Source organism: Xyrauchen texanus, chromosome 25 (genome assembly GCF_025860055.1).
Source record: "Xyrauchen texanus isolate HMW12.3.18 chromosome 25, RBS_HiC_50CHRs, whole genome shotgun sequence".
In the NCBI taxonomy this organism is placed as follows: domain Eukaryota; kingdom Metazoa; phylum Chordata; class Actinopteri; order Cypriniformes; family Catostomidae; genus Xyrauchen; species Xyrauchen texanus.
In genome coordinates, this window is record NC_068300.1 from 4,590,499 (window position 1) to 4,616,848 (window position 26,350).

General features: G+C 38.4%; 2 protein-coding genes across 4 annotated transcripts; both read right to left on the reverse strand.

Annotated features, from left to right (window-relative positions):
- Positions 1–7,612: 7,612 nt before the first annotated feature.
- LOC127618554 (zinc finger protein ZFP2-like) lies at positions 7,613–25,092 on the reverse strand. Of its 2 annotated transcripts, none has more exons than XM_052091073.1 (4): positions 25,073–25,092; positions 16,916–17,056; positions 15,592–16,819; positions 7,613–8,916 (listed from the first exon to the last, which is right to left on the reverse strand). In XM_052091073.1, the coding sequence occupies exons 1-4, from the start codon at positions 25,082–25,084 to the stop codon at positions 7,832–7,834; spliced, it is 2,466 nt and encodes an 821-aa protein (XP_051947033.1). In that variant the 5' UTR covers positions 25,085–25,092; the 3' UTR covers positions 7,613–7,831. The 2 variants fall into 2 exon arrangements, with proteins under 2 accessions (XP_051947033.1, XP_051947032.1); XM_052091072.1 differs by lacking the exon at positions 25,073–25,092 and adding an exon at positions 17,440–17,593 and having other exon boundaries at positions 16,916–17,093.
- On the reverse strand, positions 18,343–24,928 carry LOC127618617 (gastrula zinc finger protein XlCGF49.1-like). Of its 2 annotated transcripts, XM_052091187.1 has the most exons (3): positions 24,793–24,928; positions 22,386–22,454; positions 18,343–20,879 (listed from the first exon to the last, which is right to left on the reverse strand). In XM_052091187.1, exon 3 carries the CDS (start codon positions 20,872–20,874, stop codon positions 20,173–20,175), a length of 702 nt encoding a protein of 233 aa, XP_051947147.1. In that variant the 5' UTR covers positions 20,875–20,879; positions 22,386–22,454; positions 24,793–24,928; the 3' UTR covers positions 18,343–20,172. The 2 variants fall into 2 exon arrangements, with proteins under 2 accessions (XP_051947147.1, XP_051947148.1); XM_052091188.1 differs by lacking the exons at positions 22,386–22,454; positions 24,793–24,928 and adding an exon at positions 21,347–21,388.
- Positions 25,093–26,350: the final 1,258 nt, after the last annotated feature.

The window sequence follows — 26,350 nt, forward strand, 5'->3', positions numbered from 1 at the left end:
TGAACCGACCGCTGACATGGCTGGGACTCTCTCTCAGTGTGGTGCACGCCATCTCCTTTTATACTCGTATGTCTGGGGTGGAGAGCGGCATGCAAATTCCACTCGCCAAGTTTCATTGGCCTTTTCTGAATAAAGCAAAGGTGATTGGGGCTATCAAGAGCGAACCCCTAATGTCAGTACATCGACACAACATCTTGTTTCCTCCATCAGGGAACAGAGGTTACATCAGAAACCAAGATGTTTAACATCAGTTTCAATTATTCTAAACTGAAAGAAGTAAAGTTAATGTTAAACGTTAGTAAAAATATTGATTTTGGGATGCTTTGCAAATTTTATTTGCTCGTTCCCAATATACATTTTTAAATCCCAATATCGATTCAAGTCAAGCATACGAATATGCGACCAAATTTTGCCATCAGGGTTTTCCCTACATTTAAAATTTTAGAACGCTGGCTTGATATGCTTTTAGCCATGTTTATACTTTAGCCAGGCAGCACAGTGTGTTCTGCGCACACAATTCTCGACATCGAGGTATTCATCAGTGTTGTAGTACTCGAGACCGAGAATCGAGACCATAATTTTGTTGTCTTAGTTTTGTCATGGACTTGGGAGCATTTGGACTTGGTCTCAACTTTACCCTGAGATTAGTCAAGTCCCATCAAAAATATACCACGTATATTTCGACTTATCTGAAAAAATTTAAATACTATAATTTATTATTATTACTATTATTTAAGACTAGCTACACTGACCTAACCATGGTAATGAGGAGACTCCACTAAAACCACAAAGAGTTATGTTTGAAACATTGCATTTGTGCACAGATTAAATTTCAACTTCATCTGGGAGAAAGAGCACCGGCTTTATTCACACTTTTATGACTTTTGTGGTTTATCATCATCAAATAGCGCACAGACATAGTGATTGATGTGGGTTGTCATAAAATCAGACAGCTGGAATATTACCTGATATTAACCTATAACAGACTTTATTCAACATAATCTCATTCACTGAACTCATTTTCAATCAGCCAATGGAATTAACAACCTCATATTTCAGAAATCAAACTTGTTTGTTTCTGCTTGTTTCACCTGTAGAAAAAAGGGCTTTAAAGTCTGGACCTCCAAGAATTATGAACAAATTTCTCCTCCAGTGTAAAATATGTTTTAATTATATTAATATCAGGAAACAAACTGGCCATGTTTGCCTTCAGATTATTAAAATCATATAGAGTCTAATTAAAATATTTTATGTTAATATCTGTGAAGGAATAAAAACAAACATTTTCACTAAAATCACAATCTCAACTCAGTAATGTGTGTATTCATTTACAGTCAGAATATTATACAAACACTTTAGAAATGTTCATGAAATTTACCTTTTTTAGTTTGATTTCCCACAACGGAATAAAGTAGAAAAACACTTAAATTCACAATAATCCACTTTAAACTTCTGAGTTCCTCTTTTTCTTCTTCTTTCGAGACTCAGGCACATACCGCCACCTACTGTTTCCTTTGCTTACAACATGTGTGATCTATTCTACTTCACCCATATCTTCTGTTGGGGTCTTTTTTAATATCATTTTGAACTTTGCTTCTTTAAAAAACACATGGTTCCCTTCATCTCAGTGGAATGAGGTTTGGTGACTTTTCCTACATGTACTATCTATACACACAAAAACTGGACTGGATTCTGTTGGTCTAAACCACGATCAGATCTGTATTTAGGGATGACCACATGTGATCGGATCACCCGAAACAAAAACACCATGTTAATGAACACGTGAGATTTCACAAAGGAGAGAAGACTGAAGTCTTTAGTGCATCTTTAGTGTTGCCAACAAGACATGTGGTTTACTGCTCTGACAAGTGTAATATACAGTTCCCATTCAAAACAATATCCAGTGTTGTAGTACTCGAGATCGATCTTGGCCACTTTTTGAAGGTCTCAGTCTTGTCTCGGAATCAACCACATTTTTACTTGGTCTCTGATTAATTTGTTAACATCATTACTGTGGTTGGATGTTAAACTTCCTGCTTCAAATGCAAGCAATAACTAATTTCTAAAAGTGAAATTTTTGTTAGATAACAGCTGTCATCCCTCCCCGTCCCTCTTCACATGCACTCCAAGAAAGTGAATTCGGGAGACAGGAGAAGAAACTGTGGCTGTCTGAGAGATGTCAGACAAATCTTCTGTAATAAAAATGTGGCTACCTAAACCAGAGTTTCCCAACCACTGTGCCCACTAGTTTGCCAAAAAAGAATGCCATTTGTGCCATGGAAAATTATCAAATTTATATATATATATATATATATATATATATATATATATATACACTGTATGTGTATAATTATTTGCCATTATCTTTTTTATTTTTATCTATGTCTTGCTGCTGTTTTTGTATTGTTGTGTGCTGGAAGCGTCCGTCTTTACACATCTCTTGTATGTGTAAGCATACTTGGCAATAAAGCTCATTCTGTGCTGAGAAATCTGCAGAAATTGCCTGATTTAATCATGTCACCATGGACCAAAATTTCAATGGAATATTTCCAACATCTTGTGTTTCAACATCTCGCCATGAAGAATTGAGGCTGTTTTGAGCGCAATGAGAGGCCCTACACAGTACTATTACAGGGTTCCTAATAAAGTGCTAAGTGAGTGTATGTACTATATGTATGTTAAAGTATGTTCACTATGTCCTCAGTTGTATATTGTGTAGTGTAATGCTGTACTGTTCTGTGTTGTGCACATGTTTATGTCACAAGAGGGCACTAAAGTGCAAGCTATGGAGGACGCGTTTGCATCATTATGTTTGTCCAAGTTGATTTACCGTAGTTAAAAAAAAATATATTACTCTATGCTGTTCGACCATGGGAATGATGTGTCTGCAGTTGAAAATAAATATGCCAAGAACGGCTAAAGATGACTCATCTCTATCGTCCACTCTTTTCCTCTGAATGCAACGCTAGCTGAAACATAACTCAACAGGTTATGGGCCCAGGAGCCGTTCGGAAGATAAGTTTGTCGTTTTCCACCGTTTAGAAAGTCGCAACGGACTGCGTGCTAACGGACTGCTGGCTAAGAAAAATAGTAAGCCAACACAACGAAGGGCGTGCAGGTTGCCTCGATTGACGTTCGACGGAGATGAGACCAAGTATGAGCTTTGGGAGACCAAAATGTTGGGACATTTTCATTTATCAGGGCTAAAGAACACAGTGCTTAAAGAACCAGAGTCAGAAGCCGAGATAGCGGCAGATGCGGAGAAAAACATTGACGCATTATGCAGAATTGATTTTACTACTAGATGACAAAAGCCTCTCATTAGTTATGAGGAATGCGCCCAACGATGGAAGAAAAGCTCTGGGAATATTGAGAGAGTATTATGCAGGGAGGGGAAAGCCCCGTATAATCAACTTGTACACCACATTGACATCGCTTCTGAAGGCAAACGATGAAAGTGTAATGGACTATATTATCAGAGTAGAAACTGCCATCACAGCACTGCGGAACGCGGGTGAAACGTTAGGAGACGGACTGCTAGTGGCTATGGTCTTAAAGGGATTGCCTGAGAGTTTTAAGCCATTTGCAATACATGTGGCTCACACAGACGATAAAATCACATTTGCAGAATTCAAGACTAAGCTACGTAATTTTGAAGAGAGACAGAGAAGATAAAAGCAGCTGAGTCGAGCGACAGTGTGATGAAGACGAACGCACGTGGCTGGACCAAGAATGACACAGAGATGGTGTGTTTCAAGTGTGTCACCAAAGGCCACAGAGCGAAAGGATGTCGACAGAAAACATGGTGTAGTCACTGCAGAAATGACACACACAAAGACGCCACATGTAGGCGTAAGGACAAAAAGGATGGTGCGAGTAAAGCCTCAGAAGAAGCAGAGGATTACATGTTCAAGATGAGAGACGGAGGAACCAGTATCCAGCGGCAATCGACATGTAGCATCCAAGAGAGGGGTCTGATGGTGGACACGGGGGCTACCTCTCATATCATCACGGACATAACCATGTTCAAGAGCTTCGACTGCGCGTTCAGGCCAGAAACACACAGTGTTGAGCTGGCAGACGGCACCCGATGCAGCGGGATCGCTCAGCGAAGGGGAAATGCTGAGGTTTCCCTCATCGACAGCAGAGGACAGCGACACAAGGCAGTGCTGAAAGACGCTTTGTTCGTACCGTCGTACCCCCAGAGCATCTTCTCAGTGAAGGCAGCCACCACAAGTGGGGCTACGGTTGTCTTTAAAGAAGATAAAGACTCCCTGATAACCAGAGACGGTAACAGATTTAACATTCACGTATATGGTAGGCTGTATTATTTGCATACTGAAGCTGAGTCTAATGATAAGTGTAATGCATGTCACGACATACAAACATGGCACGAGATTTTAGGCCACTGTAACTATGACGATGTTCTTAAGTTGCAAAATGTTGTCGAAGGTATGCAAATCAAGGGCAAAACAGGCCGATCCGAACAAGAGTGTGAGGTATGTATTCAGGGAAAGTTTGCCCAAACCAGAAATAGGGACCCTGATACCAGAGCAAAAGCTTCCTTACAGATGATACACACAGACCTCGCAGGTCCAATAGCCACAGAGTCGATAGATGGGTACAAATATGTGCAGTCATTTACTGACGATTACTCAAGCGCAGTATTTGAATATTTTCTAAAGAAGAAAAGTGATACAGTACAGGCTACGGAAAAGTTCCTGGCAGATGTATCCCCTTACGGGAAAGTGAGGTGTATCAGATCTGACAACGGAACAGAGTTTACGTGCAGTGATTTCCAAGCACTGTTGAGGAAAAACAAGATTAGGCATGAAACGTCAGCTCTGTATTCGCCACATCAGAACGGAACTGCAGAGAGGGGTTGGCGTACTCTTTCTGAGATGGTAGATGCATGATAATTGAAAGTGTACTACCAAAGCAGCTATGGAACTACGCAGTACAAACAGCAGCAATGGTACGCAACAGGTGTTTTAACAGGCGTACAGGGTGGACTCCTTATGAGTTGCTAACCGACAAGAAGCCTAATGTATCTAAGATGCACAAGTTTGGGTCTGTGTGCTACACGTACAAACAGGACAAGGGAACACTTGATTCCAGATGTGACCAGGGGCGTTTTGTAGGTTATGACAAGAACAGCCCGGCGTATTTGGTGTATCATCCAGATACGAATAAAGTACAGAAACACAGGCTAGTGAAGTTTGTGAGCAAGGCAGCTGTGGAAAAACAGACACAGACAGGTGAGCCAGATCTAAGCGATGACTATGACAGTGTGCGACCCAGGACTAGTGAGATCACAGAAGAGTAGGTGTACAGAAAATGCTTCAGAGCAAAGTGTGCGGAGTAGAAGTGTACATAGTGATAGTCCAAGTGCAGTAACGAGGTTTAGTGATCATAATCAAACACAACCGAGTGTGACATGTGGTGAACCGGAGATTAAGAGGTATCCGACTAGAGAAAGAAAAACACAGAGCTACTTAGATGACTTCGTAACTGAAGATAGTGATAGTGATGAGGTTCATATCACGGTAGACTACTGCTGCAGAGAGGTGTGTGGCATTCCATAGGCTTTTGAGGGAGCAATGGAGTCAGCTAACTCAAAAGAATGGATAAAAGCCATGGATGAGGAAATTCAGTCCTTAAATGAGAACAAAACCTTTACCCCGACAACACTGCCAATAGGCAAGAAAACAGTGGGGGGTAGATGGGTTTATTCTATCAAGACTGATGTAGATGGAAATGACAAATACAAAGCACAATTTGTGGCTAAGGGTTACAGCTAGAGAAAGGGAGTAGACTATGAGGAGACGTTTTCACCCACGGCAGATTTGACAAGTGTAAAGGTGGTGTTACAGAAAGCAGTACAGGAGAATTTACTCCTGCACCAAATGGACGTGAAAACAGCATATTTGCACACGCCCATAGACTGTGAGATCTACCTCAATCCACCAGAGGGTTATCAAGAGAAAGAGGGTATAGTTTATAAGCTAGAGAAATCACTTTATGGCCTTAAACAATCCGGGCGAAATTGGAATAGAGTTTTGCACGATTGTCTAACTGAGGACGGGTTTACACAAAACCAAGCCGATCACTGTGTAATGCCAAAGAGTCAAAAGAAGGGAAGGTGATCATAATCATATGGGTCGATGACTTGATCATTGCAGCAAGCAATAAAGAGAGATTGAAAAAGGTGAAAAAGATGCTTGCAGAAAAGTTTAAAATGAAAGATCTGGGCAAACTCAAGCATTTTCTGGGTATCGATATCAGTCAGTCAGATGGATGTGTAAAGATGTCACAGGAAAGGTACACTAACAAGAAACTACAGCGTTTTAATATGCAAGACTGTAGGACCAGAGAAACACCCTGTGAGCAAAAGTTAGAGTATACTGAGGATGCAGTAAAGATGGAAGATGTCAGGGTGTATAGGGAGGCTGTGGGAAGTCTTATATACCTGACTACTTGCACCAGACCAGATTTAAGCTTTGTAGTGAGCAGGTTATCACAGTATTTTGCTGAGCCTACAGAGGAGCAGTGGGTCACTGTGGAGCACGTACTTCGGTATCTCAAAGGCACAGCAGAGAAAGGCTTAAGTTTTAGGAGAAACGACAATAAAAAGCTAGGCATACAGGCCTACAGTGATGCCGACTGGGCGGCTGATACCAGTGACAGACGCAGTACCACGGGATACTGTGTGAGCCTTAGTCAGGACAGCTCCCTGGTCTCGTGGAAGACTAGGAAGCAGCCTACTGTTGCGTTGTCAACATGCGAGGCAGAATATATGGCACTGGCTTCAACTATACAGGAGTGTCTATATCTAGAGCAGTTACTGGGAGGTATAGATAACTACAAGTACACACAAACTATAGTACATGAGGACAATCAGGGAACAATCGCTCTCGCCAAAAACCCTGTAAACAGACGGAGATGTAAGCATATCGACATAAAGTACCACTTTATCAGGTCTGCTGTGAATGAGGGAAGAGTGACTTTGATGTATTGTTCTACTGATAACATGATTGCTGATGTAATGACCAAACCTGTGAATAAGTTGAAACTGAAGAGATTTGCAGGTGCTCTTTTTGGAGATTGATATGTGTAAAGTGTGGGGCAGTGGTGGCTCAGTGGTTGAGGCTCAGGGTAAAAGCGTCTGCCAAATGCATAACTGTAAATGTGTATGACAAAGGTCCACATTCATTCTGTTTTTTTTTTTTTGCTTAAAGTATAGCAACCTGAGTACAAGTGGGGGTGTTAAAGTATGTTCACTATGTCCTCAGTTGTATATTGTGTAGTGTAATGCTGTACTGTTCTGTGTTGTGCATATGTTTATGTCACAAGAGGGCACTAAAGTGCAAGCTATGGAGGACGCGTTTGCATCATTATGTTTGTCCAAGTTGATTTACCGTAATTAAAAAAATATATATTACTCTATGCTATTCGACCATGGGAATGATGTGTCTGCAGTTGAAAATAAATATGCCAAGAACGGCTAAAGATGACTCATCTCTATCGTCCACTCTTTTCCTCTGAATGCAACGCTAGCTGAAACATAACTCAACAACGTATGTTATGAAAATGAGGAACTTTTATACAGCTATCTCATGAATGAAAAAAAAAATACATTTAATACATCGCTTTTGCGAATGTTCACATTTAATAAGATTCAGCTCCTGGAACACAAGAACCACTATACAGAACGACATAACATGTTCTGATGACATTAGTTGTAAACATAATGCCGTCAATGCGTGCATGTAATCTAATGATTGAAGGCGCTGACATCTTGTGGTGGAGTCATCACAATAATCAGACAAGACTATCTTGTATGAATTCTCATGTGTGTTTTTAGGGACTTTGGCAGAGTGAAACACCTTCCACAGGTTGAGCACTTGTATGGTTTTTCTCCTGTATGAATTCTCACATGTGTTTTCAGGGAATTTATCTGATTGAAACACCTTCCACAGGTCGAGCACTTGTATGGTTTTTCTCCAGTATGGATTCTCTCATGTGTTTTCAGGTGTTGTGACTGAGTGAAACTCTTCTCACAGTGTGAGCACTTGAAAGGTTTTTCTCCAGTATGAATTCGCTCGTGTGTTTTCACGTAATTTAACAGAGGGAAACTTTTTTCACAGTATGAGCACTTGTAAGGTCTTTCTCCAGTATGAGTTTTTTGGTGAACTTTCAAGTGGCTGACTGTAGTAAATGTCTTTCCACATTCAGAGCACACATGAGTCCTCATGCCAGTATGTATTTTGAGGTGCTCTTTCAAATAGGACAGACGTAAAAAACTCTTTTCACAAAAAGAACACTTGTAAGGCTTCTCATTCCTGTGCGTTTTCAGATGTTTTGTCAAGTATTGTGCAATAACAAATGTTTTACCACATATATCACATTCAAATGCTCTTTCAGTGGAGTGACAGCGGAGATGTTTCTTGAGATAAGCTGCATCTGTGAAACTCTTTCCACACTGATGGCATGAGTAAGGCTTCTCTCCAGTGTGAATTTTCATGTGTCTACTAAGGTTTCCTTTAAAAGTGAAACTCCCTCCACACTGATGGCATGTGTAAGGTCTCTCTCCAGTGTGAATGACCATGTGTACATTAAGCTGTTCTTTTTGAATAAATCCTTTTCCACACTGATGGCATGAGAAAGGCTTTTCTCCAGTGTGAATTCTCATGTGTTTATTAAAAGCTTTATTATACATGAAACTCTTTCCACACAGAGGGCAGGTGAAAGTATTTTTGGCTGCTCGTCTTTGAGGATATTTTGGTGAGAAATTCTTCTTAGTCTCTGAGCCACTCAAAGATTCTTCTCCAGTTGTGAAATCATGATGTTTCTGATGCTGATGTTTCTCCTCCTCTTCATTCAGCTCTTGACATTCCTCTTTCACTTCCATCAGATCTACAATGAACACAGTAAATTGACAAAAATCTATTAAAATTCAAGAAGGACAAATTTAAAAAGAAATCACATTGAACCCTTAATTAATTTATGGCAGAACACAAAACTGGTACAGTATTAATTTGTGATTCTTGCTGTGCAAAAGGTACACCGATCAGCCACAACTTTAAAACCCCCTGCCTAATACTGTGTAGGTCCCACTCGTGCCTCAAACAGCTCTGACCCATTGAAAATTGGGTGTATCCGTATCCATAATTGGAATGGGCGCAGCTTAAACCAGAACTGGGCTAAGGAAACCGGAAGTTTTTTAAGCCCGAAATTGATATGGGTTGATCAGAAGTAGCTATATTTAGTAAAAAAAATATATATATTTATAGAACAGCCTCAGAATTGAGACCTACACAATATTAGGCAGGTGGTTTTAATGTTGTGGCTGATCATATATATATATATATATATATATATATATATATATATATATTATTATTAAAAACTTAGTAATTCTAACAATTAAAATGCATTCAATTATTGAGACAGTCAAGTAAAATATTGACAAGACAATATTAAAAGTGGCTTTAGAATCTAATATATTGCTTATTTCCATATTGTTATTGAACAATTATTGAACATCAGCCCCTTTCACACATACAGCATCTTCCAGACAATTCGCTGCAATATTCAGGTTAGAGGTCATGTGTGAACAACATTTTTGAAAATTTCTCAGTGAATTTTGCTTTGGCAATTTCCCTTAAATGAGAAGTTGTATCATTACCTATAAAATTCCATATTGATGGCATGTGTGAGCAGAGCCATAAGATTACCAATTTCAGAGATGATTAATTACACCGGTGAATCAAATGTAAGAAAAATGTCAACAAATTGGTCAGATAGTCAAAACGATTGAAGACATTTTCCAACAGCTTAAAGGAACTGTAAGCAATTCAGCAATATATGATAAAATCCTCAGCCTCCTTCAGGAATGTGCAGACCTCTTTGTAGCGATATACGTACACAACTGTGCTTTTCAGCCACAGAAAACCTCTCCGCCTTCGGCTAGCAACAGAATTTTGTTCTCTGGAGTGCATCATTTTTATTTGAAGTCGTCGCATACAATGTCGTTGAGTCTCAAGCAACTGCATAAACATTTGTCCAAAAATGTAAAACATTCCCAACCACATATGTTCAGATACAGTTGAAGTCAGACATTTACATACACCTTGGGCAAATACATTTAAACTCAGTATTTTCACAATTCCTGACATTTAATCATAGAAAACATTCCCTGTCTTAGGTCAGTTTGGATCACTACTTTATTTTAAGAATGTGAAATGTCAGAATAATAGTAGAGAGAATTATTTCAGCTTTTATTTCATCACATTCTCAGAGGGTCAGAAGTTTACATTCACTTTGTTAGTATTTGGTAGCATTGCCTTTAAATTGTTTAACTTGGGTCAAACATTTTGGGTAGCCTTTTCCAAGCTCCTCCAGACAGAACTGGTGTAACTGATTCATGTTTGTAGGCTTCCTTGCCCGCACAAGCTTTTTCAGTTCTGTCCACAAACTTTCTATGGGATTTAGGTCAGGCTTTCTGATTGACACTAATACATTGACTTTGTTGTCCTTAAGCCATTTTTTCACAAATTTAGAGGATCATTGTCCATTTGGAAGACCCATTTGCGATCAAGCTTTAACTTCCTGAGTGATGTCTTTGAATGTTGCTTTAATAGATCCACATAATTTTCCTTCCTCATTATGCCATCTATTTTGTGAAGTGCACCAGTCTCTCGTGTAGCAAAGCACCCCCACAACATGATGCTGCCACCCCCATGCTTCACGGTTGGGATGGTGTTCTTCGGCTTGCAAGCTTCACCCTTTTTCCTCCAAACATAACAATGGTAATTATGGCCAAACAGTTACATTTTTGTTTCATTAGACCAGTGGACATTTCTACAAAAAGTAAGATCTTTGTCCCCATGTGCACTTGCAAACTGTAGTCTGGCTTTTTTTATATGGCATTTTGGAGCAGTGGCTTCTTCCTTGAGGAGCAGCCTTTCAGGTTATGTCGATATAGGACTTGTTTCCCTGTGGATATAGATACTTGTCTACCTGTTTCCTCCAGCATCTTCACAAGGTCTTTTGCTGTTGTTCTGGAATTGATTTGCACTTTTCCCATCAAACTACGTTCATCTCTAGGAAACACAATGCGCCTCCTTCCAGAAAGGTATGAACGGCGTGGTCCCATGGTGTTTATACTGGCATACTATTGTTTGTACAGATGAACGTGGTACCTTTAGGCATTTGAGAATTACTCCCAAGGATGAACCAAACCAATTTGTTTTTCTGAGGTCTTGGCTGATTTCTTTTGAATTTCCCATGATGTCAAGTAGAGGCACGGTGTATGAAGGTAGACCTTAAAAATACATCCACAGGTACATCTCCAATTCAGTACACCTCCTATCAGAAGCTAACTGTCTAAATGCTTGATATAATTTTCTGGAATTTTCCAGGATGCTTAAAGGCACTGTTAACTTAAGTGTATGTAAACTTCTGACCCACTTGAATTGTAACACAGTCAATTAATTACAAGTTAAACAATCTCGCTGTAAACAATTGTTGAAAACATTACTCATGTCATGAACAAAGATGATGTTCTAAACAACTTGCCAAATCTACTTGCTAATATTAAATTTGCAGAGTAGTTAAAAAAAATTTGTTTTATTGATCCAAAGTGTATGTACACTGCTGACTTCAACTGTACAAAATACTATCCTGCCATGTTTTTAAACAAGAAGCCTTTGCAAGTCATTGAATGTGTGAATAGCATGTGTGGTACATTTAATAGTAAAAGCAACCCAACAATTTTCCTGTAATTTACCTTGTTGCATCTGTGAAAGGGGCTATTGGCCCACAGTCCACAGCAATCCATTTCGCAATTGAATTCCTCAATCAGTCCGAGACTTACTATAAGTGCTTTGCTAAAGACACATGAATGTACACGTGTAAGACGAACGCTTTGAGCATCTCAATTTATTTGCATCACATCATAAATATACAGTTTTCAGGTCGCTGTGTCGTTCATTTAACACTTTGCAATTCATTTTTCAGATCATACCAATCCATGCAAAAATAGATAAACAGTTTGAAACTTTCATTTTTGTCTGGTTCCTCAAGAATGGATAACTTCTCTTTTCTCTAATTTTCTTCAATTTTACTTTTTTCTAAACTTTGACATTAGAAATTATTTTTGGAATAACTGACATGACTAATTTGCTATTTTTACCCGTATGTAGCAGTTTTCTGCCAGTTCGGTATTTCAACTGCTCTCAATGGCAAGTAAATTCCGTAAAAAGGCATTAAAGATCTATAAGAATAGAATAATGTAATTCCTTGGAGTGAGGAGGGCAACATTCTGAACTGTTCAACGCAATAAGCAGCTGGCACTCAGCCAGCCAGCCAACATGAGTAAAATTTTCCTTACTATTAGAAATTAAGTCAAGTGGTTTTTTATTGTTGAGGGGGGCAGCTGGGTCTTAATGTGCCTCATGACGAGCCTCTCGAAGCACTTCATGATGATGGGTGCGAGTGCGACGGGACAGTAGTTGTTGAGGCAGGACACTGAAGACTTCTTTGGCATAGGGACGATTGTGGTGGCCTTGAAGCACGTTGGAACGATGGCGCTGCTCAGAGAGATGAAGATGTCGGTAAGAACATCTGCCAGCTGGTCTGCACATCCTCGGAGCACTCTGCCAGGAATGTTGTCTGGTCCAGCAGCCTTCCTTGGGTTGACTCTACATAGAGTTTTCCTCACATCAGCCGTTAAGACAGAGTACCTGGTTGTTGGGAGGAGGGGTGGTCTTCCTTGCCACCATGTCGTTCTGTGCTTCAAACCTAGCGTAGATGTCGTTTAGCGCATCTGGAAGGGAGCCATCTTTGTCACAGGCAACTGATGTTGTCCTGTAGTTGGTGATGGCCTGGATGCCCTGCCACATGCACTGTCCTGGAAGTGACCAGGGATTTTCTGGGCGTGTGCGCGCTTTGACTCTCTGATGGCCCAGGACAGTTTGGCCCTCGCTGTTCTTAGGGCAGCCTTGTCATCTGCTCTGAAGGCGGAGTCTTGGGTCCTCAGCAGCACACGCACCTCCGCAGTCATCAACGGTTTCTGGTTGGAGCGTGTGGTGATGGACTTGGAGAAGGTGAAATCATCAATGCACTTGCTGATGTAATTGGTCACTGATGCTGTGTATTCCTCCAAGTTGGTTGAGTTGCCATATGTTGCAGCCTCCCTGAACATGTGCCAGTCAGTACACTCAAAACAGACCTGAAGAGCAGAGATGGCTCCTGCTGGCCAGGTTTTCACCTGCTTCTGGAGTGGTTTTGTGCGTCTGAAGAGCGGTCTGTATGCTGGAATTAGCATAACAGAGATGTGGTCTGAGTAGTCGAGGTGGGGGCGGAGCTCTGCCCGGTACGCGCCTGAGATGTTTGTGTAAATAAGATCAAGCGTGTTCGCCCCTCTCGTTGCAAAGTCCACATACTGATGGAATTTAGGGAGCACTGTCTTGAGATTTGCATGGTTGAAATCTCCGGCAACAATAAACAGTCTGTCAGGTTGAGCGTTCTGCAGTTCGCTCATAGCCCCATACAATTCACAGAGCGCTTCCTTAGCATTAGCGTTGGGGGGAATGTAAACTCTGGTTATAATAACAGTGGTGAATTCCCTTGGTAAATAAAAAGGTCTGCATCTAAAAGTCACAAGCTCCACCAGCGATGAGCAGTAACTAGACACTAGCATAGAGTTATTGCACCATTCCTTGTTGATGTAAACACACAAGCCACCACCGCGTCTTACCACACAGAGCTGCATTTCTGTCGGCACAAAACGAGGTGAGCCCGTCTAGCTGAATGTCGGCGTCCGGAACTCTGTCGCTGAGCCGCGTCTCCGTGAAAACAAAGAGGTAGCAGTCTCCAAGTTCACGCTGCGTAGTCTGCTGGAGTCGGATGTAGTCCTGTTTATTGTCCAGGGAGCAAACATTTGAGAGCAGGATAGACTGGAGAGCCGGCCGGCTAGGGTTTGTTTTTAGCCTAGCATGGACCCCGCCCTCTTGCCGTGCTTTCGCTTCCTCGCACACCGTTTACGACATCCCCTCCCCCGGGCACCTGCATTAGGCGACGCCGAGGACTGGAGGCCTGGTCTCCGCAACAAGCAGAGTTTGCGTAGCAACTCCTGCAGATCATCATGCAGCTTGGTTGTTAGATGAATCTTATATATTAACAGTGTCTGGCGATGGTAGACACGAACACCAGTTGCTCCGATGTCCATGTGCCGTAAAAGTCGGGCTAAATGACAAAAATAGCACCATTTTGGATCTGGTGTGGCCTCTGCGTGCTACCGCACCGCCATCTTGGAACGTAGTACAAGGATAAACTGACATAGTAAATTGCAAGTAAACAATGTATAAAAGTCTTAATTCGTAAGTTTAATAACCCTAAATTTAAAAGGAAATGAAAAGCAATTCAGAAGAGGTCACCATTGTTTATTGCTAGTCTAATCTGCTTTATAATTAAACTTAGAGAAAAAAGGGATTCAAGTGGCAGGAGGACTGACATGTGACCCTTCAGTGCCAGCTTCTGCCAGCCAGCGAGAGATCAAACCCCTTTCATACACTGCGTGGAGTTAAAAACGCAAAGCCGAACCCTTTGTGCTTGTGCGACCCGCTTAGTGTAGAGATGTGCTTGCCACCAAGTTGGCGCTCAGTGGGTCAAGCGAATGGTTTGTCCACTCTCTTGCTACTGCCCGCGTGCCAACCTCTCCACGTGACAAAGGTGGCACATGCGCCTTCGTCGACCCCTGGGAAAGCCTTTTAAACTATTTCTCAACTTACATGCAGTCCATTCCCTAACCCACACCCTGTGCTAATAGAACAGCTCACAGCACAAATTGCAAGGCAATTTACAATTACAATTGATGATAAGTCAATTATTCATAAACAAAAATAATAATTCTTGTCACAATTTAGAAAAAGTAAAATTGAAGGACAATAATCCATTCTTAAAGTAACCGGGGAGAAAAAAAATACAATCGATTTTTGCATTTGTATTTGCTTTTACTACTTTGTGTTTTATTCAGTGTGTTTTGAATTGTGAAGTTACTATATTTTTTGTAAAGGTTCCCCTGAAACTGTCTCCCAATTTTTTCTCCCACTGATTTACTAATGTAATTTTTGGTTTTAATGTTAAGGATCTCCAATGGTGCGGATTCATTATAAATTGCATTTTATTTCCCAGTAAATTTAATATTCATAAATGCTCATCTTCAAACAGCAAGTCACTTTTTGCAGTGCTTGAAATGGAAATAAATATTTTATAGATGTAATGTCAAAATCTAGAAACATAAAAGTAACCAAAACAGCTGCAATATGTTCTTCGTTTAACATTTTCAATTAATGAATGCTAAGTGGTGCCAATATACCCTCATATGTACAGTGAATAAACAGTAAAACATCGAGTAAACACGAGTTATAACATTATTTTCAATTATGTAAAACCTGTACCTTTTAACATCTTAAAAAGCGTAAAACCAGAGTTTGACTTTTAAATGACAAAAAACATAATTTTTCAAGTGGTCCTCACATGAGTCTATTTTAATGAAAATGTAAAACATTAAAGGAAGAAACATACCTGGAGGAATAAAATAGCCATCTTCATCACTGTGTTCCTCTTGTTTTATCTCCAGCAGTTTCACTTCATTCTTCACTGGTATCTGCAGCATCTGCTGTTCTCCAGTGTTACAGACAGAAGTCAGAGACTCTGTGGAGGATTGATCACCCTGATTACCATCATCATCATCATCACCATCATAACTCTGTTGTTCCTCTGCTGTGGTTTCTCTCATCTTCATCAGGTTCCTGCAGTCCAGCAGATTCACTGAACACATCTTCACCTTCACTGGTGTCTGCATCATCTGCTGTTCTACAGCGTTACAGACAGAAGTCAGAGACTCTGTGGAGGATTGATCACCCTGATTACCATCATCATCATCATCATCATCATCTTCTCTCTGTTGTTCCTCTGCTGTGTTTTCTTCATTTATCTCCTCCAGCTTCACTTCAATCTTCACTGGTATCTGCAGCATCTGCTGTTCTCCAGCATTACAGACAGAAGTCAGAGACTCTGTGGAGGATTGATCACCCTGATTACCATCATCATCATCATCACCATCATAACTCTGTTGTTCCTCTGCTGTGGTTTCTCTCATCTTCATCAGGTTCCTGCAGTCCAGCAGATTCACTGAACACATCTTCACCTTCACTGGTGTCTGCATCATCTGCTGTTCTACAGCGTTACAGACAGAAGTCAGAGACTCTGTGGAGGATTGATCACCCTGATTACCATCATCATCATCATCATCATCATCTTCTCTCTGTTGTTCCTCTGCTGTGTTTTCTTCATTTATCTCCTCCAGCTTCACTTCAATCTTCACTGGTATCTGCAGCATCTGCTGTTCTCCAGCATTACAGACAGAAGTCAGAGACTCTGTGGAGGTTTGATCATCATCATCATCATCATCATCATCATCTTCTCTCTGTTGTTCCTCTGCTGTGTTTTCTTCATTTATCTCCTCCAGCTTCACTTCATTCTTCACAGGTATCTGCAGCATCTGCTGTTCTCCAGCATTACAGACAGAAGTCTGAGACTCTGTGGAGGTTTGATCACCCTGATTACCGTCAGTAGAACAGAGTAAAGTGAGCTGTGAGTCCTGTGTGTCTCTGGATCTCTGTTCAGAGAGTTTGTCCAGCAGTCGCTGTGGTGTGGACTGATCTCTGCCGCTCCACACTGAATCCTGACATTCTGTGGAGGTCCCATCAGTCACACACACTGAAAATTGACAGGAAACCTTTTCCAGCTCCTGACAAACACAACACAATCACATCTGTACCGTCCATCATATCACATCATTTGAAAGCTTACAATCTCAACTTTAAGGATGAAATGAATGTTTAACCTGTAACCTGTCGTCTCTCTCCATCAGTTTTGTCTTCAGTGACGTCACCTCTTTCTTCAGCTGAGAGATTTCTGTGATGAAATCATCAATATCCAGCATGGACAGATCAGTTCCTACTGATTTACAGCAGATCACATCCACCTGCGCTCTCATGATGAACATCTGAACACAAACAGCTCTGTAAAACAAAAAAAAGTGTGCTTTGTGTTTGGCTTTATTTTCCTGACAGCAGGAATATCGGAATACAACCCTTAATACGCTTTATTCAACATACAATCGCCTTCATTTAACTCATTTACAATCAGCTGCTTGATTTAACAAAAACTAAACATTATATTCTCAGATTTCTGCTTGTTTCTTTTGAAACTGAATATTTTAAAGCGTCCGTCACAAAACCGCCACATACGGCGATAATAAGCTTCTTTTACGCTTCTTAAAACGCCAAAGAAAAAAAAAAGTACAACATGTGCAAAAAATATAACATATAAATCTCACAAATTAAGTTAAACACATTGAACATATACCGACTGAGGGCTGACTTCTTCTTCTTGTGTTTAATGGCGCTTTCCCGCCAACTGCTGGACTGGAGTGTGCACGCGCTTGAGAAAACTCATTATGGGTTTGATATTGTATTACAATGTATGCATTTAAATAATAAAAGTCTTATTACAAAAAAGTTTATAAAAATAAATAAATTGTCGCAAATGTGTCTTTTTTTTAACTATACGAGCAAATGTAAGCTTCACAATCCCATAAGTAACTACACAGAAATTAATTGGTTTGTTTTTAGTCAAATTAAAGGAGTGGAAGTCTAGATTTGTGGTTTAGTGAGTCAAATCTTAGTCTTGACAAAAAGTAGTTTAAAATGCTTAAAGTTTGTACAGGTCTTACAGTAAGATTAAAAGAAAGAAAGAAAGAAAGAGCATTTTAAAGCAGATTAAATGGATTGTGTGTAAGTTTTGGCCGCTGAAGTTTGAAATCAAGAACATTCAAAAACAGACTCTTAGATCATTTAAAAATTCTGTTAATATAATCTAATCTAAGGGATTTTGGCTTGTAAAATTGGGCAGGTTCTTTATCATAATCATGTGTTGGGAGTTCAAATTAAATAAATACACCTACCAATTTTTTAATTAGCAGAAAGTTGAGTCTTCATATAGCCTGTATTTATTTCCTTTGTCTTAAGATGCAAAATTTGTATTATTTTTGGAAATCAGGAAAACATTTTTAATATAAAATTATTCAAGTTGTTTTTAAGCACTGCATAATTAATCAAATTACATTTGGCAGTCCCAGTATTTGGCTAAATTGAGGAGCCTAAACAAAACTATGTGTAGGCCTATGATAAGATTAAGAAATATCTTCAATATCTTTATTGTCTTCAATTAAACAGTGGCATACTTGATAGTATTACGTCACAATACGGTCATCCCTCCAACAGCAACAACTCAACAAAATAGTTCATATTAGCAGTGTCCATCAAATTTATGCAGTTTCAAGGGACACTACATACATTCAAATTATACTGAATCTGTTTTGCAGTATTAATATTTAAAATCAGTTAATCAATTATTTAGCCAAGTAACATTCAGCTATTAAAATGTCCATGAAAATGTACACCTTAATATTAATAATAATAACATCAGGGATGTTGAGTTACGCATCGTGCCACCCTTGAATGAGTCTGTACCCACATGGGCCATCACAGTCAAAAAAGTCTTGCGGGAATGCATCAATGTATCAGCCGACAATATTTATCAGCCAATTATTGGCCAAATTAAAACCATAGGAAAATCGCATAAAAATAAACATGAAAACACAGATATGAAAAACAGATGGTTAATTTATAATTATCAACACACTTTGTAAAAACTCTGTGAATACAAATGGATAATAATGATAGCCAGAGAACGTAGAATGGTTGGCACTCCTAAGAACATTTCTCGTTCTCACATAAGCGAGGAAAAACCATCGTTACAGACGTGACAGTAGTGAAAACGGCACTTATATTCATCAAAATGCTTTGAAACCAGCAAATGTTGACTTCTGAGCATTATTATGGAATCAATTTAGACTGCTTGATTAAGATTGAAATCACAATATGGTTTTGCGTGATTACAAAAGCTTGAAAGCCTGCGTTTAAAACTAGACTGCAAACTGCACTTCAGTCAGCATTGTGTAAGCATGCGGCACCCTCTAGCGGTCTGGACAGCGTTTTTCATTATACATTACACAACGATAGAACTTGAAAGGGTGTTTTGTTCCTTTGGTAACATTTTATTTTTCCATGATGTGGTTAAAATTTCCATGGAATTGCCCAGCATATGCATAATACGAATTTGTGATGTTCTATTATACTGTATACAGTACAAACATGTCAAATGTGAGTTATGTTGTTTTGAACTGCAAAAACAAATGTGCAAAAATGTTTTAGAAGTACAAAATAAAAAAAATGTCAATCATTGTGTTATCATATTCGTAATTTTTTTTTAATTTTATCTTTACCTTTGGCCTGTCATGTGTTCAACAGATTCAATCCAAGTTCAATGGAAATTATTTATTGCTAGAACAAAAGCTTTTTTGCCTCTGTACATTTTTAAAATTTAATTCCTGAGCAAAACATTGATCTGATGTCTGACTATCGGTATCAGCCAATAGTTCTTTGTTAAAATCGGGATTGGTCAAAAATATTCATATTCAATATTAAATGTTACAATTGTGTAATGGCAAATGTTCTTGGTCGTTGTGGGTTCATGCATGCAGTGTTAAGGACACGCAGTGACACAGATGAGGAGAACACTTTATTTCTGTGGAGATGATAGAATGAAGAAATCGATTTTCAAAATCACTGAATCTCTTCCTTCAGTCTTCATGAAAAATAAGGAACTGTGGGTTCAATCGGAGAGCGAAGTGTGGTCCATACGTTTTTAAAGCTTTAAGGGGAATCACACATCCTTATTTTATGATTGCAAGTTAAATATCAATAACTTTTTAAGGTGACAATTTGTATTACAATTAATCATCATAATTGCAATTATTTGTTTGAAAAATTAATTGTCAGCCAAATTTCATAACTGTAAGGTAATAAGAAACTTAAGTCTCTTTCGTTTCCAGTAAAATATTAATTTAGCCCATTCAAAAATTCAGTTCTCTGAATAAGTCTTAAATATCCTTTGTATTGATCTTAGATGATGCAGCTCTTGGGAGATATTTGCTCTTTGGGTTTATCTGAATTCACTATTACTATTTAGATAAAACTATTTACTTGATACCGTTGGGCCTGATGTTTTTTGTTCACTGACTCTTGAGCAATTATTTTTTAAATGTTTCTGTAGGTGACCTGATTGGTTAAAGCTCTTCCCACATGAAGAGCAGTGGTATGGTTTCTCTCCAGTATGGATTCTCTCATGTGCTTTCAGGCTATGTGAACAAATTAAACTCTTTCCACAGTGTGAACACTTGTAAGGTTTCTCTCCAGTGTGAATTCTCATGTGTACATTAAGATGTTCTTTTTGAAGAAAACTTTTCCCGCACTGATGGCATGAGAAACGCTTCTCTCCAGTGTGAACTCTTGTGTGCACCTTAAGATATTTTATACATTTAAAACCTTTCCCACACTGATGACACGTGTAAGGCTTCTCTCCTGTGTGAGTTTTCACGTGGGCATTAAGGTTTCCTTTAAAAGTGAAACTTTTTCCACACCGATGGCACATGTAGGGTTTCTCTCCAGCATGAACTCTAAGGTGTCTATGAAGCCAGCTTTTATATGGGAAACTCTTTCCACACTGTGAGCAGGTGAAAGTATTTTTTGCTGTGCTTCTTTGAGACTTTTCTGGTGAGAAATTCTTAGTCTTTGAGTCACTCAAAGATTCGTCTCCAGTTGTGAAATCATGATGTTTCTGATACTGAAGTTTCTCCTCCACTTCGTTCAGCTCTTGACTTTCCTCTTTGACTTCCATCAGATCTACAATGAACACAGTAATTGGATAGAAATCAAATCAAGAGGGACAAATATAAAAAGAAATCAAACTGAACCCTAATTTAATTTATAGCAGAACAAATCTCCAGAATTTATTAGGGTTGGGTATTGCCACACACCTCCCAATTGGATGTTACAACGATTTTTAGATGTTAATTCAATATGTATTGTGATTTTTTTTATTATTAACGTGATTTGATATAGAAGTTGTTTTAACCAATGGTTGACTAATATAGTTTTTTTAATGGTTGATATGATATCCAGAGAACAGATATAATTATGATATCCCACACGATTTAATATAATAAATAAAACATACATAAAATTGCATATATATATAAAATAGAGCCCGACCGATATGGGTTTTTTGAGACGACACCGATTTTAGAGGGGGAAAATTTACCGATTATCGATATGGTGGCCGATATAGTTAATTTCTGAGCTGGTCTCACCAAATTGGTGGTATTCTTTTGACTGGATTTGCTAGATCCCTGGCTTATCTTTGCTTTGCAGGTATTCTAGACAACTACAAATCCATCTTTGGAGAAGTAGTCTCACACCTTACTGCCCGTTCGCTGTCGCTTTTCGGCCATCTGTAGGTGATAGAGGAAAGAACATTTTATTTAAACTGAGCATTTTTTAAATGTAGAGATAACAGTACATTTTAATGATATTTTACGTATTAAAATATTGATCTGAAAATTAACTAGTAACTATAGTTGTTAAAAAACTATATTTCCCTCTGAAATGTAGTGGAAGTATTAAGTAATAATAAAACTCAAGTACAAATACCTCTAAATTGTACTAAAGTACAGTTTTCTTGCTTATCAAAACATCATCAGCAATATTTCGCTGTTAATGTTTAACAAAAAAGTAAAAACAATAACTCATGGTTCGCTGCTGCTGAGTCAAGAGATAAACAGCAGCAGCGATATTACAGTGTATTCTGCTATACAAGTTCAGGGGAAACTTTCAATGTGGAAAACCAGACTTTTAAATGTTACATTTTGTAAATGCAACGACTGGAATTGTTTGGTTGAAGGGGGCACCAAACTGTGAATCCTAAACAAAACAGTTTTGTGAATACATGCTTACACATTAGCTTCCACTCAGCTGACAAGCAATTAAAGTAGCTATGTGGTTAGCTAGTTAGATTTATTTACTGACTTTATTTACTTTCTAGCATTGCGTCTCACCAACTAGGTAATAATGTAGCATGAAATCAACACTCAACTGACACAATCCACCACCGCACCATTGTTTGCTGAGCAGCAAAAAGATGCTCTGATGCTTAACTTTCAATATGCTACATTACTGACTGCACTGACAAACTACAGCTGGCTAACATAGCAAACAGATGTGATAAACATGAGTGACATGGTTGTAAGAGACAGGGTTAATGTTATCTTAGTTATATTGATAAGGGAAAATTATGGGGTCATTGTTTATTAACTTTCCTATATGTATTTCACAAATTAGTTCGTAACTTACCGTGAAGACACCGCTTAACTCCACCCTGTCTGCAGAACCACCATCACCAGAACCACCATCAGCTCAGCTCTGTAAACAATGGAGTCAGAGCGCGCTCTACTGGACAAACTACGTTATGACACCAATTCTAAATCACCCCAAGCATTGTTTTCTGCAGTATATGTTCTGAAAAAACCATTTAATATCTGCACATATTGGAAAACCTATACGCCGATACGATAAATCTGTGAAAGGCTAATATCGATAAATCGGTCGGGCACTAATATATATATATATATATATATATATATATATATATATATATATATATATATATATATATATATATATATATGTGTGTGTGTGTACAGTTTGAAGTCAGAAGTTTACATACACTTAAGTTGAAGTCATTAAAACTCATTTTTTAAACAGTACACAGATTTAATATTAGCAAATACAGTTTGGCAAGTTGTTTAGGACATCTACTTTGTGCATGAAATGAGTAATTTTTCCAACAATTGTTTACAGACAGATGGTTTCACTTTTAATAGACTATATCAGAATTCCAGTGGGTCAGAGGTTTGCAATCACTAAGTAAACTGTGCCTCTAAGCAGCTTGGAAAATCCCAGAAAATGATGTCAAGCCCATTAGCTTCTGATTAGCTTTGGCTAATTGGAGTCAATTGGTGGTGTACCTGTGGATGTATTTAAGGCCTACCTTCAAACTCAGTGCCTCTTTGCTTGGCATCATGGGAAAATCAAAAGAAATCAGCCAAGACCTCAGAAAAAAAAAATCAATGTCTGGTTCATCCTTGGGAGCAATTTCCAAATGCCTAAAGGTGCCACATTCATCTGTACAAACAGTAGCACGCAAGTATAAACACCATGTGACCACACAGCCATCATACTGCTCAGGAAGGAGACGCATTCTGTCTCCTAGAGATGAAAGTAGTTTGGTGTGAAAAGTGAAAATCAATCCCAGAACAACAGCAAAGGACCTTGTGAAGATGCTGAAGGAAACAGGTAGACAAGTATCTATATCCACAGTAAAACAAGTCCTATATCGACATAACCTGAAAGGGTGCTCATTAAGGAAGAAACCACTGCTCCAAAACCAACATAAAAACACCAGAATGCAGTTTCCAAGTGCACATGGGGACAAAGATCTTACTTTTTGGAGAAATATCCTCTGGTTTGTTGAAACAAAAATGTAACTGTTTGGCCAAAATGACCATTGTTATGTTTGGAGGAAAAAGGGTGAGGCTTGGAAGCCGAAGAACACCATCCCAACCGTGAAGCATGGGGGTGGCAGCATCAAGTTGTGGGGGTGCTTTGGTGCAGGAGGGACTGTTGCACTTCTCAAAATATGTGGATATATTGAAGTAAAATCTCAAGACATAGCCAGGAAGTTAAAGCTTAGTCACAAATGGATCTTCCAAATGGACAATGACCCCAGGCATACCTCCAAAGTTGTGGCAAAATGGCTTAAAAACAACAAAGTCAAGGTATTAAAGTGACCATCACAAAGCCCTGACCTCAATCAAATATAAAGTTTGTGGACAGAACTGAAAAAGCGTGTGTGGGCATGGATGCCTACAAACCTGACTCAGTTACACCAGTTCTGTCTGGAGGAATGGGCCAAATTTCCAGCAACTTATAGTGAGAAGTTTGTGGAAGGCTACCAAAAACATTTGACCCAAGTTAAACAATTTAAAGGCAATGCTACAAAATACTAAGAATGTGTATCTAAACTTCTGACCCTCTGAGAATGTGATGAAATAAAAGCTGAAATAATTCTCTCTACTATTATTCTGACATTTCACATTCTTAAAATAAAGTAGTGATCCAAACTGACCTAAGACAGGGAATGTTTTCTATGATGAAATGTCAGGAATTGTGAAAAATTCTGTTAAATTATATATATATATATTGAGCACTAAATTTATTGAATGAGAAAAAAAAATGTGTTTTAAATGGTAGACAGCAGTTTTTTCTAGTTTCTGAAAACGCAACCTTTAAAAGCGCTACAATGTCATATTAGTGCTTTTTTAAATGCGTATCTATCTTGCATCTTTCAACTTATCAGACACAAAGGAACATTTAATAAATGGAAAAATTGAGCATGAATTGAACAAAATTAGCATTTTGGGTGGACAATTCCTTTAGTGCCATAAAAAAACTAACAATAATGATAATTAAGACATTAAGCAGAAACAGAGTCACTGTCACTGCAGAACTGTTATGAATTTGGAAAAATAAAAACAAATATTACAAAAAGATTTACCTTTCTAAAAGACAACTGAGCACTTATAAACAATAAAACCAATGAGGGACTATTGTGACTTGAGTGTCAAAAATAATCTGGTAACAGATCCCAACATGACAGTCGATTGTCTTGCAAATGTTAAACATCATTAAAGAAACATACCTGAAGGAATAAAATCTTCATCATCTTCACTTTGATCTTCCTCTGCTGTGATTTCTGTTTCTATCTCCTGTTTCACTTCAATCTTCACTGGTGTCTGCAGCATCTGCTGTTCTCCAGCATTACAGACAGAAGTCAGAGACTCTGTGGAGGTTTGATCATCATCATCATCATCTCTCTGTTGTTGCTCTGCTGTGATTTCTCTTTTTATCTCCTCCTGTTTCACTTTAATCTTCACTGGTGTCTGCAGCATCTGCTGTTCTCCAGTGTAGATCACATCCACCTGCTCTCTCATGATGAACATCTGAACACAGAAACATCATGATTATAATAAACTGACATTCATCAAATGTAAAAAATTATTATAAGCTTATACACATGAACAGCTCTGTTAAACAAAATCTGTTTCTGAGAAGGTATAAATACAAATGTGTGCTTTGTGTTTGGTTTCATTTTCATGACAGCAAGAATATTATTGGTTTTAAGCCTATAACAGACTTTACTCAACATATAATCACATTCACTGAACTCATTTACAATCAACCGATGGAATTAACAACCTCATATTTCAGAAATCAAACATGATATTCAGATATTTCTGCTTGTTTCACCTGTAGAAAAAAGGGCTTTAAAGTCCGGACCTCCAAGAATTATGATCATATTATGAACAAATTTCTCCTCCAGTGTAAAATATGTTGTTTTAATGATATCAATATCAGGAAACAAACTGGCCATGTTTGCCTTCAGATATTCATAAAGATTATTAAAATAATTTAGAGTCTAATTAAAAGATTTTATGTTAATATCTGTGAAGGAGTAAAAACAAACATTTTCACTAAAATCACAATCTCAACTCAGAAATGTGTGTATTCATGTACAGTCAGAATATTATAACAAACACTTTAGAAGATGATAATTACATTTAAGTTAGATGCTTACAAGATGAATAAAAAAAGTTGTATATAGACATTATATACAACTACATAACTTTAAATAATAATATATAGTAAAAACGTGTTAAACCAACTTTGATGATCATGTCGTCAACCACCAACAAAGACCATTTCTGGCCCAGAAAACCCCTGAAATTTGTCAATAGAAGTCTAAGTACAACACACAACCGTCTTCATTGAAATAATTTACAATCATCCGATGGATTTAACGAGCTCATAAATCAAGAATTAAACGTGATATTCTCAGATTTCCGCTTGTTTCTTTTGAAACTGAACACAAAAGCGCCACATACGGCGATTAAACTCCATTTATAATCATTAAAACGCCAAAGAGTGAAAAACAAAATCCACAAAAAAAATATACAAATAAACATAAATCTCATAAATGATGTAAACACAGTGAACACATACCGAATGGAGTTCCTCTTCTTCTTCGGAGTTATTACCGGTTTATAAACCACCTCTTGATGCTTTACCGCCACCTACTGGACTGGAGTATAAAAGGAAAAAACATTGTATTCATTCACGATCTTTTCATTATATTCAATATGTGTGCATCCTGTAAAATTGTTATATAAACCTAATACAATGTGATAATTTAATAATGT

Bases quoted from the DNA above. Each gene is read 5' to 3' on its own strand.
- LOC127618554 (XM_052091072.1), bottom strand. From the start codon at position 17,077: ATGTTCATCATGAGAGCGCAGGTGGATGTGATCTGCTGTAAATCAGTA. The intron at 16,820-16,915 runs GTTAAACATTCA...TGTGTTTGTCAG, and splicing joins AGAGAGACGACAGGTTACAG to GAGCTGGAAAAGGTTTCCTG. The intron at 8,917-15,591 runs GTATGTTTCTTC...TGTTCATTGTAG, and splicing joins TGGCTATTTTATTCCTCCAG to ATCTGATGGAAGTGAAAGAG.
- LOC127618617 (XM_052091187.1), bottom strand. From the start codon at position 20,874: ATGGAAGTCAAAGAGGAAAGTCAAGAGCTGAACGAAGTGGAGGAGAAA.